This window comes from Ovis canadensis, chromosome 14, assembly GCF_042477335.2.
Source record: "Ovis canadensis isolate MfBH-ARS-UI-01 breed Bighorn chromosome 14, ARS-UI_OviCan_v2, whole genome shotgun sequence".
NCBI lineage: Eukaryota > Metazoa > Chordata > Mammalia > Artiodactyla > Bovidae > Ovis > Ovis canadensis.
Window position 1 is genome coordinate 34916610 of NC_091258.1, and position 20152 is coordinate 34936761.

Consider the following 20152-nt stretch of genomic DNA (forward strand, 5'->3'; position numbering starts at 1 on the left):
CGTTTAAGTACATGTACATATAATGGTGGAAGCTCAGACTGTATTAAGACAGTTCTTCCTTCCTCCAGTATGTGACTGGATTAGTAGAAGAGCACTTAATTTTAGAAATGAGAGAAGAGAACTCTCTACTCTTCTGTATACTTCTGAGTTTGAATTTTTTATGAGGACCCTGTATTACTCTTATAAAAACAAAAGAACAGCAAAATATCTTTATATTTTTTAACTTCACCAATGGGAATTTATACGAAATTGTAATATGTATGTGAGAAAATGTATGCATACCAAGTACACACAAATTGTTCCAGGGATAAATCCATCAAAGCTGTGATCCCCAAAGGTCTGGTTCAATTACTGAAATTACCCTTTGATGTTCATGCTGTTGTAGGATCGTGTGATGATCAACCGGCTGGACAGTATTTGTCAAACAGTCCTGAAAGGGAAGTGGCCTTCAGCTAGAAGAAGTTACGATGCCAACGCAGTGGCTTCTTTCTATACCACAAAGCTGCTGGACAGCTCTGGTGCAGCCACAGAATATAGCGAGCCCAGTGCGCCCCCTCCTGCAGGTGCTGCAGTCAAAGAAGAACATGATCAGTCAACACAGATGTCAAAGGTGAAGAAGCATGTACGAGAAAAGGAGTTTACAGTGAAAATCAAAGACGTATGTTTATTTTTATTGCCCTAGGACCTGATTGCGATTGCGGTGTGCAGCATGCTTTTCCTGCAAATGGCTGCCTGCTCTTACTCTTACTTCCTTCACATACTTGTTTTCTGGTATTTGGATTGTTTTTTTCTTTTTGATATCCAGGTTATTAAACTTGAATATTCTACTAGAGGGATCATCATTAAATATGTTTCTCTACCTATACTTCTGAAAATAGTCCTTCTGCTGATCAAGATGCTTTCTTAAACAGTCTGACAATTTCTTATTATTTAGTTCTTTTATATAATATTCGAATGGTATGTCAGTGCACTTTCTGTTTTAAATATTTAGCATGCCTTGTTATCAGTAACATTTCATTGTTCAGTATGATTTTGAAGCTGAATTGATGCCTAAAACATGGGTAATATCTCTTTAAATGTCATAATGAATAATGTATCTGTGAATAATGTACACAGATATATGTCAATCGCTGAAAGGATTACAATGTACTTGTCACATGAAAAGTTTGGTTTTGCTCAGAAAAGTGTATGTAATACCTAGATTTAGTTTTCACTTAAAGATAGAAATTTTAATATTCATTATAGAAATTGATTAAATGTTTTTCTCTAGTTAATGTTTGAACAAGAAGAGAACGTAACTGATTTTTCAGGGTTTTTAACCTCACTTTTTCTAAGTAAAAAATTTATCTTAACTATACTGCAATGATTTTAATCATTTCTTTCTTGATAATGGCATCTGTTTAACAGGAAGGTGGTTTGAAGTTGACATTTCAGAAGCAAGGGCTCGCTCAGAGAAGGCCACTGGACAGTGAAGACTGTGCTCCTGGGCAGCAGCAGTACCTCACTCGACTTCGGGACCTTCAAGGTGCGTCAGAGAGCAGCCTCGCCAGTTTCCCAAAATCCCTACCACTATCAGGTGAATATGCTAGTAATCACTGCGTCAGCATGAAATAGTCCATTCTTCCTAAATCCTTCCTAAATCCTCACTTACTCACAGAATACTTGCAAGAACAAGATTGTTTCTACTTTAAACAGCCCTTTTATTTTAAGAAAGCTCTAAAATACCACAAAATTTCTTCTTTGGAAGCAAATTCTGCCCACAGTTGGTTCTTCTCAATGATTATATTTTTGTCTTTAAAGGCATTACAGAAATAACCTAGTCAAATGTCTGCATGATAATCTTAACTTTTTGAAACCAATGATAATATCTCCCCTTGAGATATGTTTTGTTCTAACTTTTTGGCAATGTGAATCATAATTATTAAATACTGAATTAGTCCCATGTGTTCTGTACTCTAAAGGTACTGAGGAATCCATCCATGAGAATTTGTTTTGTTTCTGTTGATCTAGTTGTACTTTAGTTTGTCTGTGTCCCTCTTAAAGTGTCCTATCAACAACTGAGAATTTTAGTTAAGAGTAGTTCAGTCTTAAAATCTATGGACCACACATACTAATCATTAAAAAAATGTATCTTTTCAGTTAAACGCAGATGAATGACTGGAATTTCCTTTGTACCTCTGTATACATAAAGTTAAGGACTCTATTTCAGTTGCCATCCAATACTTGAAAATATTTCAAAACTCCTGTGCTTGTAATTTCCTGAAATTTGGGAAAATAATGCTATATTATAGATGTTAAATTGATTGCTGTTTCCAGTAGCTACTGTTACCACTTTCTAATTGTAAATCATAATTAAATAATGAATTAGAGTCATCAGAATTTTGTCACATGGTTTCATTAACCATTCCCTGTAATTCTCTAATTACTAGGCTTTCAGACAAGCATGATTGAGCCATAGTTCTCTTACTGAAGTATAAATCCCCCAAGTTGTGCTTTACAATGGCAGTGTTGTTACTATTTCCTTACCCATGAGAAAATGGGAAGAGATGGGGAAGATAAGTTTTGGGATTTTTTTGCCCAACATAAGTGTGTTTAATAATGCTGCTGCTTGTACCTTGATAATGCCAGGACTATAGAGTGGGATTGATACTTCTGTCATCTGAACATTTTATTACTATTGCAGCTGAAGACTTTCAAAGACTACAGCCTTTGCCTATAAGTAATTCTTTGGTAAATAATACTGTTTTAATAGTGTCAGTAGTAATTATAATGCTAACTGGCACCTATACAAAATACTAGAAAGCCAAAACATTAAAACTAGATAAAATTATTTAAGAATTATATCTCATTCATCTTGATAATTGCAAATGTGAAATTTTTCTTTTGGCCATGCAACACGGTATGAAGGATCTTAGTTCCCCAACCAGGGATTGAACCTGTGCCCCTCCACTGGGAGCACAAAGTTTTAATCACTAGACTACCAGAGAAATTCCCTTGAATGTGAAATCTAGCTCTGTCTTTTTACAGGACTTTTAGGAACTCTGTTAACATTTTTGAGCCTTTTCTTGTTTGTGAAGTGAGGGGTTGAGGTAGCATTGTTAGGTAGATTAAATAATACATGTGAAGTGACTGGAATGGAACTTGGCACATAATTAGATGCTAAACAGATGTTAAAAATAGATTTTAGAATTGGGTATTGAATAAATGCTATTGTAATTCTTCATATTAAGCCCTTTTTATGTTTATATGAGTATGCCTCTGAATTTTATCTAAAAGCTTTGAATGAAGAGATATTATGTAGTGTAAATTAATTAATGAAAGAAAGTAAAATAGCATAAATTATAAGTCTTTAGTTTATTCCAGAAACCACCTGGAATAGTAATCAAAAGATGGTAGAGCTAAACAGCCTGGAGTTGAATTCTGTCATTACCAACTGTTGTAACATTGGGCTTGCAACATAACATTTCTGATCACATTTATAAAATTGGCTTAATACCGCTCTGTTTTGTTTGTTCTGTTTTTGGTAATTTAAGAAGACATTTGTAAGACTTAGTCTAGTTTATGATGACACCTAGTAGGAACTCAATAGAAAGTGATATTTATTTTAAATTTTAATATTATTATAATTACATCTTACAAAAGACAACACAGGCTTTATGAAATAGAATAAGTTAAAATTTCCATTTTGGATTCTGGCCCAAAATAAATCAGTAATGTTTGTAAAAATTACTCTCAAGAAGAAATTAAGGCAGCTGGGTTTTTGTTGTTTTTAAAAAAGAAAGAAAGGGAAGTGTCTTTCATGAGTACACAGGACTTGCTCAAGAAATTCTCCTTGGATGATTGAAAATGTATTTCTCGCTACAAGCTGAACCATTATAAGCAAGCATCTCATTCTTAATAATATTTTCTCTCATAAGAGTATTCTAGATGATGTACTCTTTAAGGACAGGACAGGACAGTGTCTTACCTTTGAACCATCCTAGTGCTTTGTACGTAGCTGTTTAAAAATATGTATCTGTTGGGGAAAAATTAATGCATGGAACTGTTTGATTCATACCTCTTACAAACTTTTTTTTATGGAGTGCCTACTGAAATAAGGAGTGTTTAACTGGCAAGAAACACTGGTGATCTTAGGGAAAATACCTTAAATAGTCTGGTCAGGGGCAGACTTTGGGAATTTAAGGAGTGAAGTTTGTTGTGAAAAAAAGGAGCATGACAGATACTAACATTTCAAAAGTTTTGAAGGCTATGAAAAAGCCAAAATAAGTTATTTTTTGTGTTGGGCCATGATTTTAAGTTGATACAAATCTAATGTAGATTAAGATTTTTTGGCACCAAAAAAGCAAAGATAAATGGTAAAGCAAACTTATACTTAATAGATAAAGTAGGAATTAATGGATTCAAAAAAGGTGGAAAGGTTTGCCTTGTACACTGGAAAATCATGCTTCTCTGAAAGGGGACGACAGAAAATATATGTGGATATCCAAGGGAAAATTTTGAGGAGACATGTTAAAACTTGAAAGAGGCCTGGATTGCAGTTCTCCTGGGTTTTAAATGAGAAGTGGGGTGGTATTTTTAGTTCAAAAAAAAGTATGTGTTTTTTTTTAATTAAACATTTTCTTTTATTTTGATCATAAGTCTTGTTATAAGCATTCATTATTTTATTGTTTTATTGGAGTATAGTTTACTTATAATGTTGTATTTCTGCTATCCAACAAAGTAAGTCACTATGTCTATATCTATCTGTCTATATATATACACACACACACACACTCTTTTCCATTATGGTTTATCACAGGGTATTTAAGATAGTTCCCTGTGCTTATACAGTAGGACTTACTGTTTATCCATCCTGTATATGATAGTTGGTATCTGTTAATCCCAGACTCCCAGTCCATCCCCCTAAAAGTGATTATTTTTAATCTAAGAACTAGATTTTTATCACTCTTTTGCATTTTTAATTTGTTAGGTACTCCCATTCAATCAACCCTTGGTGCCAATGGAGTTTTATTAGACAACCAGCCTGTCGTCAAAAAAAGGCGGGGAAGGAGGAAGAATGTAGAAGGTGTTGACATCCTCTTTTTTAACAGAAATAAACCACCTAATCATGTAAGTAAAGTAATGCTTAAAAGCTACTGATCCTTGAGTCCAAAATTCATCCTAGTAAAGATACATATTGCTGCTTTGTGAATTTTTTTGTGAATAATAAAAATAACTGGAAAATTAGGAGTATACTGTATAGTTTTTTAGATTGTATCTCAGTAGAGTCCAGCACTGGCCAAGATTCATGAAAATTTTAAATTTAAAAGACTTAGAAGAAATTTTAAACAATTTTTGTTTCTCTTCAAAAAGAACTGCTTCGTTGGACCAAAATCAGAATGCTAAAGCGTGGAAATAAAATTTTTATTTGGTGTTTTTCTACAGGTTACGTTAGGCTTAACCACCTCACAGATTTCTACAGGGATAAATCCAGCACTATCCTATACTCAACCTCAAGGAATTCCTGATACAGAAACTCCTGTTCCAGTTATTAACCTTAAAGATGGGACAAGACTTGCAGGCGATGATGCCCCGAAGAGAAAGGATTTGGAAAAGTGGCTTAAGGAGCACCCAGGTTATGTGGAAGATTTAGGAGCTTTTATTCCTGTAGGTGATACCTTATAAATCTTAGTATATTTTATGTCTATGATTCATTACATCTGTAATGATGAAGCATAAATTCTCACCAACTTATATTAAATATGTATTCTGCCCAAGATTTAGGAAACATTAGCAGCAAAAACTAATGACCATCTTTCCTATGATATAATATCATTTTCCATTTTTCATTCTGTATTCAATGTGTTTAATAAAAGTCACCTGTCATATACAGAATACTATCATAGACCCAAGGACAGTTATAAAGGTATAAAACCTCCATTCCTTTCCCTCAAGGAGTTTATTTTAAAATAATAAAAATGATCATAGTAAACATTTATTGAGACTTAACTCTGTACCTGGCTTTATACTTAGCACTTATATGCATCATCTCATTAACACTCCCAAACTTTATCAGAATGGCCTTGTTATAACTTTATAAAGAAATGGAAACTGAAATTTTAAATAGTGCAAAGTCACGCAGCTAATAAGTCTTAAATCCGCTGTCCAAACCTTTGCTCTTAAGATCGTATAAGAATACAGGTACATAGATTATATTAGTCAAGATGAGAATAGGTCTATTCGTTTGCATTTTCCTTATCCTCTCAAATACTTCCTACTCACTATCTTACAGGCATATGGCTTTCTTTCTTATAGAAATGTATTATTTCAGTTTGTACTCTCAGATGCTTATGTACTAGACTTTGTGTCAGTCTCCCTTGTTGTTTCTGTATATTTTATAAGGTAAGAGAGTAGCCGCATATCCGCTGTATGCCAGTTAGTAGTCTTACTCTAGCTGCCTCCATTATGAAGATTAATTGGATAACCCAGTAAAGTTGTTCCCTACCCTGTGAGCTGCTTAAGGATTGTGTCCTATTCACCTTGTAGCCCCAGGATTTAGCACCTAATTTCTGATACAGAGAATGGTATCTAGTTCCCTGTAAATATTTACTGAGTCAGTGATTTGTAAATGAAAATCTTTTGAAAATGAAAGAATACCATATAAAGGTAAAGTGATTGTTACTAACAGAAAAAAATTTAATTGCCTTATTTTTTCATGCAAAAGAACCACAAAAGCTCCAGTCCCTAGAATGTGACTGTACTTGTAATGTGTGTGTGTGTGTGTGTGTGTGTGTGTGTGTGTGTGTAGAGGTAACATGGTAGTCTAATACCAAGAACCTCAGACTTGGCTTTCATATCCCTAGTTTTTTCCAGAAAATGCCACTAATTCTCAAACTTCACTTAATTCTTTTTATTAAAAATAAAAAGCCAAATAAAGCTCTTAAAAGGGACAGGATTTCAGTAAGATGAGCAATAATAAAACGAGTATGGCAGTTCTGAAGATAATGAGAATCATTAGTTTAACCCTGTAACTTCTTAACTTGTTAGAAAATAACATTCATTTATTTAGTCAATTTTTATTGAGCAGCTGCTGTGTGCTAGTTACTGTTGTAAGGGATTTAGGATAAAACAGTGAACCATATAAAGTCCTTGCCCTTTTGGCAGTTATACTCGTCTCAGAAGATTCTCAGAGCTTTCTCTTACTACTGCAAAGGAGTCTTTATTACTTTTTTAAACTTAGAGCCATTCATCATTTTCACTGCAAATAACCCTTTTATCACAATGTTTTATATAATGTTATAAAACAATTTTAAGACATTGCTATAGGCCGCATTTGTTTGAGTAGAGAATACAACATAATGTTGGTATGATTTCCCAAGGGCACTTGATGTTAATGGTTTCTTGGCTCTCACACGCTACTGTGGTATGTCTACAGCAAAAGGATTGTAACGTGGTATATGTACTATACCTTCAATATATAACATAAATAGTTGGCCCTTGAACAACACAGGAGTTAAGAGATACTGACGCATGTCACCCTCCACAGCCAAAATTTCAAGTATAATGTTACAATTAGCCTTCCATGTCCTCAGTTACACATCCTTGGATTCAATCAACAATGGATTGTGTAGTCACTGGGGAAAAAATCCACATATAAGTGGACCTACACAGTTGAAACCCATGTTGTTCAAGGGTCAGCTGTATTACTATATGTTCTATATATCATGTATCTTCAATTTTACATGGTTAAATTACTTGGATCAGTTTATTTGTGCCATTTGCATAGTTAAAGATTTTACAGCTATTTCTTTGTCTATATATTTTAGAGAATGCAACTCCATGAGGGGAGACCCAAACAAAAAAGGCATCGCTGCAGAAACCCCAATAAATTAGATGTTAATAGTCTCACTGGAGAAGAACGTGTTCAGCTGATTAACAGAAGAAATGCCAGAAAGGTATTTGCATATTTGTTGTTAATTTTTCATAATGATGCACTGTGTAAGAGGTTTCTAGAACACTGTTTCATTATACAGTATTTTCTAACAGACCTAGTTGGGTAAATCTAGAAGATTTGAGGGAAAAAGGCACGGACTACAATTTTCTGCAGTCTAATTTCAAATCCCACACCTTTGGCTAAGCTGTCGAATGAATAAGTTACATCTGTACCTTTGCAGTGCCACTGAACCAGGGCACTGCATCTAAGGCAGTAGTTCTCAAAAGGGGGTAACTTTGTCCTCCAAGGGACATTTGATGGTCTTAGCTCTGGATGAAGGAGGTGGGTGTTGGGGAGGTTGGTGAGCTGCTGGCTGGATGCTGTTGGCCTTGGCGGGTGGAGGCCAGGAATGCTGCTATACCTCCTGTAATACACAGGACAGCCCCCACGACACCAATCCAAAATGGTCTGTGGTGCAGAGGTTGAGAAATTCTGCTGAAAGGGAACACTATTCTCATCATAGCCATTACAGATTTATATATATTTATCATGTATTGATAATTCCATCATTAGGACTTAAAGTGTCTTCTTCTATCAAAATTGGCATATTACATAATTTTCTGATAGATGGAAATTAAATATCTTAAATCAAATGTCTTAAAGCAAAGATAAGACGTCTTATCTTAGAGACAAATGGTACCCCTTGCTAATCTTCTTGCTTTACTGATTGATGAATGGTAAGAGCTAGGTTTTTCCAGGTTTTTCTTATTTCTGAATCAAATGTGGTGCAACATTTGTTTCCCCAAATTGTTTCTGTTTTACGTATGTATTGGTATATGTCTCTTTTACCTCACAAAGTAAGTGACAGAACAGTTGAGGCACCCTTTTGTAAGTTTATAGCTTTGACACTTTTATTGTTTTTTATTCTGATGAGCAAGCAGCACAATAAGTAAAAAAAGGAAAAAGAAATGGCCTTCAAAGTAAGAACATCAAGTTTCCCATTGAATTCCTTCACTCACAAATTAAATTACCCTACATAGATCCCTAGTTAATTCCCTACTTCTGTTTTGCTCTCTGTTGAATGACCTCACTGCTAGTATAAAAATACATGAAATCATTTTAATTTTCCAGAAGTATTGAAATTGGAAGAATACCATTTTTAAAATAACAATTATCTTAATATTATTGTATGTACTAACTCATTAAAATTAATACTAATTTTTCCCCAAGTTTAGCTTTTGTTAGTAGATTAAGATGATGTCAGATGTATTAGGGGAAGAACAAGATGACATTTTAGTTGCATTTTACTTAAATTTTGTGCTTACACAGATCGTGTTACAAATCTTTGCACTTCATCTTATAACAAAAATTAACCTTTATAGATATGAATAAATTTGTCTTAGCCAGTTTTAAGGAAATGGAACCATTTTGAAATTTTTACTTGGTTTAATATTAAACATCCTAAATTTTATTTTTAATTGTAGTAGCCTGGTAAAGGACCTGTTAATTTCCCTTGGTTTGTAGATTTCTTTATTCTGAGTTTCTAGAGTACAGGCTTTAAACCATACAGAGGGCCTCTAGTTTAAACTGGAGCTTAATGAAGGAGATAATAAAAAAGAGATCACAACAGAAAATTGAGAGGCTAAGTAAAAACTATAGAAAATAATTAGATAAGAATATAGATATTATAACTGGCCACATTAAACCCTGTCTGTATCCTAACAAGATATAGTATGTATTCATTCAGAAAGCTGTGGGAAAAGGAATTATTCAAGAAGTGTCCTTAGACTCCAAAGGTACATTAAATTGGTAGGTCGAAGTCATTTAAATATTTAAAGGAATATGTTTATTTTTATACTTTCAGGGTTCAGTTCAGTTCAGTTGCACAGTCATGTCCGACTCTTTGCGACCCCATGGACTGCAGCACGTCAGACTTCCCTGTCCATCACCAACTCCTGGAGCTTACTCAAACTCATGTCTATTGAGTCGGTGATGCCATCCAACCATCTCATCTTCTGTCTTCCCCTTCTCCTCTCGCCTTAAATCTTTCCCAGCATCAGGGTTTTTTCAGATGAGTCAGTGCTTCACATCAGGTAGCCAAAATATTGGAGTTTCGGCTTCAGCATCAGTCCTTCCAATGAACACCCAGGACTGATTTCCTTTAGGATGGACTGGTTGGATCTCCTTGCAGTCCAAGGGACTCTCAAGAGTCTTCTCCAACACCACAAAAGCATCAGTTCTTCGGTGCTCAGCTTTCTTTGTAGCTCAACTCTCACATCCATACATAACTACTGGAAAAACCATAGCTTTGACTAGGCAGACTTTTGTTGGCAAAGTAATGTCTCTGCTTTTTAATATGCTGTCTAGGTTGGTTATAGCTTTTCTTCCAAGGAGCAAGCATCTTAATTTTATGGCTGCAGTCACCATCTGCAGTGATTTTGGAGCCCAAGAAAATAAAGTCTGCCACTGATTCCACTGTTTCCACATCTATTACCCATGAAGTGATGGAACCAGATGTCATGATCTTCGTTTTCTGAATGTTGAGCTTTAAGCCAACTTTTTCACTCTCCTCTTTCACTTTCATCAAGAGGCTCTTTAGTTCTTTTTCACTTTCTGCCATAAGGGTGGTATCATCTGCCTATCTAGGGTTATTGATATTTCTCCTGGTAATCTTGATTCCAGCTTGTGCTTCATCTAGCCTGGCATTTCAGCCTGGCATCCAGCCTGACCGAAAAAAAAAACTCCAGTGATGCCTACAAATACAACTTTTAGGGTATTAGTTTGCATAAAAGATAAGTGCATTGGTTTTTGAGACCTGAGTTTAAAAGCTGACCTTGACACTTACTAGTTAGCTTTAGGCAACTTGTATAACTTCTCTGAGGCTTAATTCCTTCATTTGAAAAATAGAAATAATGCATTCTCAAATGGATATAGTGAGAACTAAAATAAATTATGTGCTTAAAGTCCTTAGCATAATACTTGGCAATATAATAATAACAACTTATATTTATTATGTGCCAGACCCTGAAGCGACTTAGCAGCAGCAGCAGACCCTTTGCTGAGGTGCTTGAATTATCTCATTTTTATAAAACCGTATGAGGGAGGTATTATTGTTATCTCCATTCTGCAGATCAGAAAACTGAGGCTCAAAGAGATTTACTAATTTGCCTGAGTTCATGTAGGTGATAAGTCTGATGACTCCAAAGGATATACTCTTAACAAGGTTACACTGCCTACCCAACATAGTAACTTCACAGTACATGGTAGTTATTTGACTGTCCAAGGAATATACGTGAAACATCTAAAATTTATGTTAGCATGTTTATGTAGTATATTGATAGTTCTTATGGGTTGTGGTAGTCCTTTTTACTATAATAAAGATTGTCAGGGTGGTTCAAAGAATACATGTGTTTTAAAGAAATAAACTCTGTATAGCACAGATTAAAAGAAAGAAATGTCTTCACATTTAATATGCTTTTAAGTGTCTAAGAATCTGTTTTTCATTTATAGGTTGGAGGTGCATTTGCTCCCCCTTTGAAAGATTTGTGTCGGTTCCTGAAAGAAAATGCAGAATATGGAGTAGCTCCTGAATGGGGAGATGTTGTTAAGCAGTCTGTGAGTATTTCATGAACACTAATTTAGACATCATTTAATTATATCTTAGATTAAATTTTAAGTTAAGAATTACCAAAATATTCCATAAATATGTGATAATATTTTTTATTTCACAGTTTTTATTTTACAGAGTATATTGCAAACTTCTCAGATACTTGTTGAATTAGAGTGCAGAATCGGTGTATACTAACTGGTGTCATATTTCTATTTTACCTTTTTTTTATTGTGGCTACTAGAAAATTTTAGGTTACATATGTTGTTTGCATTGTTTCTATTGGACAGTGCCAATCGAGAGGTTCTAAACTCCTAAAATTTAGGAATTTTGGTTTGTTTGCTGGGAGGGAGGGTTGTTTTGTTTTGTTTTGTTCTTACTTCTAGGAATTTTGAACCCCAGAAAATCTTGGGGGAATTTCAAGAAAGTAGCATAGGTTGGTCTCCACTCAGGACTTGGTGCTTCCCAGTCTGCAGGTGCTACTACTGTTCTGAGCCAAGTGATTTTTTTCCCCATTGAGTATCTTTTCCATCTTGGTTCTATCTCCATTATTCCCAAAGTGATAGTCAGAAAAGAGTCAGAAGCATCTCATTTAATCATTTCTTACTTCTGTCCCTTTCCACACTGTTCTTCCAGATTAGAAGAAGGGCATTTCTTTAGTCTTCTGGTGATGTGAACAATTTAAGGGCATGGCAGTAATAAAATTTTTTGGATCTTCCAGTTTTCAGAACTATTTTACAAACCTGTGCCTCGCAGTTATAAAAGAGAACCAGAGGCTCTCTTAAGATAAAATGAGAAGTGGAAGAACTGTTTCAAGCCCTACTTAAAAATAAGATAGAATTGGGTTATCTCTTTCATAATTGGTTATTTTGTATCAATCCAGAATAAGTTTATGAATAATTTCATATTTTTAATGTCTTATTTGTATCATGTTAATAGATACTGATTTTATTTTAAAATGGTTATTGTTGATTTTTTTTTTTTTTTTTTTAGGGATTTCTTCCAGAAAGTATGTATGAACGTATTCTCACTGGTCCCGTGGTAAGAGAGGAAGTAAGCAGGCGAGGGAGACGACCTAAAAGTGGAATTGCGAAGGCCACGGCGGCGGCGGCAGCTGCAACGGCCACCAGTATTTCAGGCAATCCTTTGTTAGCCAATGGATTACTTCCAGGTGTGGACCTCACAACTCTTCAGGCCTTACAACAAAACCTACAAAACTTGCAATCACTGCAAGTGACTGCAGGGCTGATGGGAATGCCTGCTGGCCTTTCTTCTGGAGGAGAAGCTAAAAATGTGGCCGCCATGTTCCCCATGCTGCTGTCGGGAATGACTGGGTTGCCAAATCTGTTGGGCATGGGAGGGCTCCTGACGAAGCCGACAGAATCCGGAACAGAAGAAAAAAAGGGAAATGACTCTAAGGAGGTAGAAGGGAAAAAAGAAAGGACAGAGAGCCAAAACCCCGAGAACGGCAGTGACAACTCGGTGGCAAGTTCTCCTGCACCCTCTACTGCTGCGTTAAGTACAGCTGCAGCTGCCAGCCCGTTAGCTCTGAACCCACTGTTACTATCTAATATTCTTTATCCAGGGATGCTTCTCACTCCAGGCCTTAATCTTCATATTCCAACTTTGTCTCAGTCCAACACTTTTGATGTACAGAAAAACAAAAACAGTGACTTAGGCTCATCTAAGTCTGTGGAAGTAAAGGAAGAAGATTCCAGAGTTAGAGATCAGGAAGACAAAGGGGGAACTGAACCGAGTCCTCTCCACGAAAACAGCACAGATGAGGGTTCAGAGAAAGCCGATGCTTCATCTGGATCTGATAGTACATCATCGTCATCCGAGGATTCAGATTCTAGTAATGAAGACTGATTCCCAGACTGCACTTAAATTATGAACTGATTTTGGATTTTTTTTTCCCCTTTAATTATTAATTGTAAATACACCAGTGTTGAGTGCATCAATAACTTACTGACCGAACATTTCAGTTATTTGTTTAGAAGTGCAAACTGCTTTCAGAGACGTTTTGCATGTAATATTTCTTAAGATTCATAAGTTTCTGAACTCGTATGTACTATCAAATACATAAAGGTGTAAAATTACAACAAAAGGCATTATAATTTTGTTGGGGGTTAATTTTATGAAAATTATGCTCAATGAGAGTTGTATATTTAATATATTTGCAGTGAACACAGAATACTTTATGCATATTACTGATTTAATTTGAATATAGTTTTACAGCCTCCTTGACACCTATAATTTACAGATCAAAACTCAGCAATAATTTGGGCAGCTAATGAATGTCATGAAAGCTGTAGAATCTACATCACCATCCATTGCTTTAATTACATGAAAATGCTCTAGTGTTGTGATGCACTGCTGATATTTCCAATTCAGGTACAAGTGTGTTTTAAAGAAGAAATAAGTTTCCCAATCAGCCAATTTAACTGGCTACCTGTTACCTCAGCTGAGTTAGTTTAGGAAGTTTACATTCGTTTCTAATTCTATACTTGTTTTCAGGGGTTTTTTAAACACATCCTATATATCATGTTAATCGGGCAAGAAATATGACTTGCTTTTTGCTGAGCTTAACTCTAAAATCAGTAAAATTAAGTCATAAAATAATCCTGTGTCATGTGACTTTGACACCCTCTAGACACATTTGGTTTTAACTTTTCAAAGTTTGGCCTCCTATTAGAAATAATTATGTCTCAGATGAGTAAGTCTGTTTCCAGGGTTCAGAAAAGGTAAATCATGAAATACCACTGAAAAGAACTTTTCAACACAGCATACTTCATGTAAAAGAAATTGTTTGTTTGCTTTATTTGTGTAGATTTCTATTTGTGTTTTATGTCATGGAAATATTCCAAAATTAACAGATCATAAGGTAAAGTAATATGCAGATAGTCTAAATTCATTTTGCGTTTCTAGGTATAAGCAGACTAAATGTTGGCCCAGAATCAGTGTTGGGTTATCAGTTTATATTAAATATACTGAGTTGCCCATTTTGAAAATGCACTTTTAATAATCTCAAAAAATATATACATTATTCCTGTAAACCACAAAAAAAGGAAGCCTAAGGTTTCTGATCAATTTCTTAGAACCCTTTACCATGTAAAATTTGTCTGATATTTGATTTATGATACAGTTTCTCCTGCTAAAGCTGCTATTATTCTGACAAGGTAGAGGTCCAGGTTCACCTTCATATACATTGAAAACAGAGCTGAATTGGTTATAAAATACCATTTACATCCTAAGGAGAGATAAGCATTGTTCTGGTACTTATATAAGTCAGTGACAAACTTTGCTGGGGGAAAACTACCCCACTTCTCTCCCACAGAAAAATTAACTTTCAGTTTGTTTTGCTACAACTCTATTGCTTTGTCAGGAATTAAGCAATTATATTGGATTTTCCAAGACCTTTACCAGTAAATTATGTTTCTGTATGTAAAATAATCCCTTATTAGAGAGACAGTGTTACATGTATTTACAAAATTATATCAGTTCCATTGGGATTGTATTGATTTTTGTATTTTCCCAAAATAGTACTTTGAATTGATAGTCCTTTATGCAATGTCTTAGCAATAGTCACTATAATGCCCTTCCAGGAGAAGTGGGTAGTAATTCTTCATCATGAAAATGATATATTACATATTTAGTATCTTCCCTTTGCAGTATTGCACTTTTGTTTAACTAGAATACACCTATGAGATAGCCAAAGTTTTCAAACACAGTTAACTTAGGTTGCCGGTGGAGTATTTCAGCACCATCCATGTTTCCCTTCTCTCCCTCTAGTCCTGCCCACATGATCTTCATTCCTTTCTGTCTCCAGTTTAAAAGGGAAATAAAAAACCCTAGATCTTGTCAGTAAAATCTAATTTATATCAAATTTATGAGATAAAGTATTTTCCTAATTAGATCAAATGAATTTGGTTAACATCTTAGTGATTCTCTTTCTATGTAATAAAGGCAGTTGCAGTTTTCAAAGCATTAAGGCTAATATTAACTTTAAACATTCTCTTGGGATTCAAGATACTTCTATCTAGTACTGATTGGGGAAAAGTTGTCCAGCTATCAGCTTAAAAAAAAAAAACACGCAAACATGGTTATGTAAAGTTAAGGGTTATAAGAAAGAAAGAAATCAGTAGAACTACATAATACTAAAGTTGCAGTTGAAAGGATATCCAAGTATGTGTTGGTAGTTACTAAAAGAATTATAGCTGTTATTGCCTTGTATTTATAGCCCTGTTTCAGGTTTCATGATTCAAGTCTTAGTCCAATTTTTCTTTTGGACATTTGCAATATTTACCAGTTGTGTTTTGTGTAGTCTGAATTTGCTTTCTGTAGTTGAGCAAACGTCTTAAAAAGTCATTTGTAATTTATTAAATTACTTTCTATGATGTTCTATAGAGCAAATGGAAGTTTAATTATTTTTTATTAAACATATTCTTTGACTACCCATGATGTCAGCCTCTGTACATGACAATACTTTTATTATTTTATATGTAGTTTATTCCAATTATGAAAGAAACATTAGTCATAAATCTTTAAAAGGAAAGTGAACATTGGAAGAATTTTTAAGAGACAGAAGCAGGCTATAATTATACCCACAATGTTACTATTTCCTTAAGTTCTCTTCTCCTGGACCTTTAAAAATCCAGAAAGGCTCAGAGATACACCTAACCTCTTAAAGAAATCCATTTTGGAAATCAGTAACTATTTTGCCCTTGGTCTTAGAGGCTTTTCTAATTTATCACTGTTGTTTGTAGTGTTTGGCTGTTTTTTTTCTTTTATTAAATACAAAAGAAATTTGTTTTCCCTCAAACTGTCAGAGTGGAACAGTGGAGTCTCATCACTCACTCATTTAACTTGACCACATTAAATTATACTGTCATGCTTAGAAAATTTTTTTTTTTTCATTTTTGTAAAATAAGGTAAACAAAAGTCAACTGCTTCATCTGATGCTTACCCAGAGGATCAGTAATATTTTCAGTGCTGGAAGAAGAATTGACTATGTTGGATGTTTTTGCAAGACATTACATACAAAATGATGTATGTATTCTATATATTTTGAGCTGTAGGAAGAAAAAGAGTGAGTTGCAGGGAGAGTAATTTTTGGCTACAGGTGATGTTCAACTCACACAGTAAATTTAGAACTTAACATAAATGCAACTCCAGAACATAGCTATTTTTTTTTTTTACTTTTATTTTTTTTTAATTTTTTAAATTTTAATATCTTTAATTCTTAAATGCAGAAAAATAAAAAATTATTTAAATTATCCATTAACCTACCCTGAAATACTGTTCATGGAGCTATCCAATCTTATTTATATGTACATTATATACATCGGAGACAGCAATGGCACCCCAATCCAGTACTCTCGCCTGGAAAATCCCATGGACAGAGGACCCTGGTAGGCTGCAGTTGATGGGGTCGCTGAGGGTCAGACAGGACTGAACAACTTCACTTTCACTTTTCACTTTCATGCATTGGAGAAGGAAATGGCAACCCACTCCAGTGTTCTTTCCTGGAGAATCCCAGGGACAGGGGAGCCTGGTGGGCTGCCGTCTGTGGGGTTGCACAGAGTCAGACACGACTGAAGTGACTTAGCATAGCATAGCATGTATACATATAGTGGGTTGAATAGTGTCTTTAAAAAATTCATGTCAACCCAGAACTTCAGAATGTGACCTTAATTGGAAATAGGATCTTGGCGGATAAAATCAGTTAAGATGCAGTCATACTAAATTAAGGAGGGCCCTAAACCCAATGACTGGTGTCCTTACGAGAAGAGAAGAGGACATGAGCACAGGGAGGGGGCCCGTGAGACAATACGCAGAGATCAGCGCAACGCAGCTACGAGCCGCGGAGCACCAAGCATTGCCAGCGCCACGAGGAGCTGGGAGAGAAGCATGAAGCGGATTCTCCTGCAGAACTTCCGGGAGGAACCCACCTTGCCAGCACCTTGATTTTGTACTTCTGGCCTAAACTCTGGTAGGAGTAAATTTCTATTGTTTGAAGCCATGTAGTTTGTGGTAGTTTGTCGGTAGCTTTAGGAAATATTTTCATATTAAACCAGTATCATACAGGACATAATGTTTGCTGTTTTGCCTTTTAATATACAGGCCTGTATGTCAATAAGTATGCTGCAATGTGATTTTTAATACATATTGCTTATAAAGATGGAATTTATCTAACCAAAAACCTAAAAATGGACAGTTGAGTTTATATATTCTTTTGCATCCACCTTTAATGATTTGCTTAAACCCTAGAATTGAAATACTTCTGTTTTTAAGGTTTTTCATTTGTGTTGCCAGTGCCAGTGATGACATTAGTTAACATGTCATTCTACCGTTAGCAACATACATTTTATGTATGATTTTATTTCTTACTAATACTGTGTATTGCATTTGAAATCATCTTAGCCATTACTAACAGGCAAAAATAACATTTTTTAATTGAAGTATGGTTGATATGCAATATTACGTAAACAGTTGTTGTTCAGCCAGTAAGTCGTGCTTGACTGTTTTGCAGCTCTGTGGACTATACCCCACAAGGCTCCTCTGTCCATGGGATTTCCCAGGGAAGAATACTGGATTAGGTTGCCGTTTCCTTCTCTAGGTGATCTTCCCAACCCAGGGGTCAAACTCATGTCTCCTGCATTGGCAAGTTTGTTCTTTACCACTGAGCCACCAGGAAAGCCCCATTATATAAATTATAGTATGCAATATAGAGATTCGCAATTTTTAAAGGTTATATTCCATTTATAGTTATTATAAAATATTGGCTATATTCCCTATATTGTATAATATATCCTTGTCGCATATTTTAGGTTCTACATATAAGTGATATCACACAGTATTTGTCTGACTTATTTCACTTAGCATAATACCCTCCAAATCCATCTATGTTGCCAAAAATGTCAAAATTTCATTTTTTTCTATGGCTGAGTATTTCAATTGTGTGTGTGTATAACCACATCTTAATATCATAATAAATTTTTAAATTGTTCTTCATTTTTCTTAGTTAAAAATAAGACTATTATAGAGAATCACGAGGAAGAGGAGAGGAAGAGAAGCACAAAGTAAACAAAAATCTCATGTTGAATATGCAGACATAATTGTTAACCTTTGAGTTATTATTTGGATATACATGTTATATATTATTTTAATAAGAGTAAGGTTAAACTGTACATGCCATTTTGTAACCTTTTTTCATTTACCATATCATACTAATATCTTCCCATGACATTAAAGAATGTTTCATATTTTTAAGGGCTTTCTCATTCCACTTTTTAAAACCTTTGTCAATTTAATGGATTAGAAATAGACCCTTATTTGAGTTTATTTTGGTAAGGAATCTAAATTTCTCCAAAAAGAAGCACTGTCCTAGCAGTGTGTAGTGTATAATCTCTCCACTGATTTGACATGCCTGCGTTGGATTGGTCATAATCTAAGTAATGCATACATTTATATGTATATGTGAGTTATTCAGGTATAAATGATTTAGATCATATCTATCATAGATAACATGATAATGTCAATGGTATGTATGAAGTAGCCATAAGAGTGTCTATACTGGGAAAAGAGTAACAGATTTGAGAACAAACAAAAAAACAAATGTTACTAGAAATAAAGGAGAACATTTTACAATGACTGAAGGGTCAGTCTCTCAGGAAAATAAAACAATTATCGACATATGTGCACCTAATAACAGGTCCACAAAATACATGAAGAAAAACTAACAAAACTAAAAGGAAAAATGTACAAGGCAGCAATAATAGTAGGAGACTAATAGCTCACTTTCCATAATGGATAGAGCAAGTAGGCAAAGGATCAACAAACTGATTTGAAGGACATTATAAATCAACTAGATCTAAGAAACATCTATTGGACACCACCCAGCAATAGCAGAATACATGTTCTTAGAGTACACAAAGACCATTCTCCAGGATAGACCGCACAGCAAATCCAAAGTTCTCAAATTTAAAAATATTAAGTCATACAAAGTATGTTCTCTAGTCACAGTGGGATGAAGTTAGAAATCAGTAACAAAGCTTGGAAATTTACAAATATGTGAAAACTAATAACATCAATAATGAGTCAAGGAAATCTCTGAGGAAGTTATAAAATATTTTGAAATGAATGGAAACAAGTAATATAGCAAGACATCATATAAACAAACCAGTGCATGAAGGGAAATGTATAGCTGTAAGTATCTACATTTTTTAAAAAATCACAAATCAACCTAACTTTCTACTTTAGGAAAAGCTCAAACTAAACCCAAGACAAGAAGTAAGGAAATAAAGACAAGAGCATAACTACTGGAATACAAAATAGAGAAAGTTAGTGAAACCAAAACATAATTCTTTAAAAAGATCAACAAAATTGACAAACTTTTAGCTAGACTGATCAACCAAAAAAGACAAGACTCAACTTACTAGAATCAGGGAATTTCTTGGTGGTCCAGTGATTGGAACTCTACACTTTCACTGATGGAGGCCTTGGTACAATCCATGGTGGGAAACAGATACTGCAAGCCACGTGGCATTACAAAGAAAAAGAAAAATTACTAGACTCAAGAGAACATCATTTGTACCAATATTACAGAAATAAAAATGATTGTAAGAGAATAT

The 20152-nt window shown here is 34.7% G+C and overlaps 1 protein-coding gene across 5 annotated transcripts in view; it reads left to right on the top strand.

Moving 5' to 3' along the window:
• CHD9 (chromodomain helicase DNA binding protein 9) overlaps positions 1 to 15975 on the top strand; it is a 159227-nt gene extending 143252 nt beyond the window's left edge. For 3 of the 5 annotated variants that reach the window (XM_069549829.1, XM_069549831.1, XM_069549833.1), the window contains 7 exons: positions 386 to 658; positions 1408 to 1576; positions 4970 to 5109; positions 5425 to 5646; positions 7806 to 7934; positions 11423 to 11527; positions 12513 to 15975. In XM_069549829.1, the coding sequence (XP_069405930.1) occupies positions 386 to 658; positions 1408 to 1576; positions 4970 to 5109; positions 5425 to 5646; positions 7806 to 7934; positions 11423 to 11527; positions 12513 to 13388 (1914 nt within the window). In that variant the 3' untranslated portion in view covers positions 13389 to 15975. The remainder of the gene's footprint in view (positions 1 to 385; positions 659 to 1407; positions 1577 to 4969; positions 5110 to 5424; positions 5647 to 7805; positions 7935 to 11422; positions 11528 to 12512) is intronic. The other 2 variants (XM_069549830.1, XM_069549832.1) reach the window with 2 other exon arrangements.
• The last annotated feature ends 4177 nt before the right edge of the window (positions 15976 to 20152 follow it).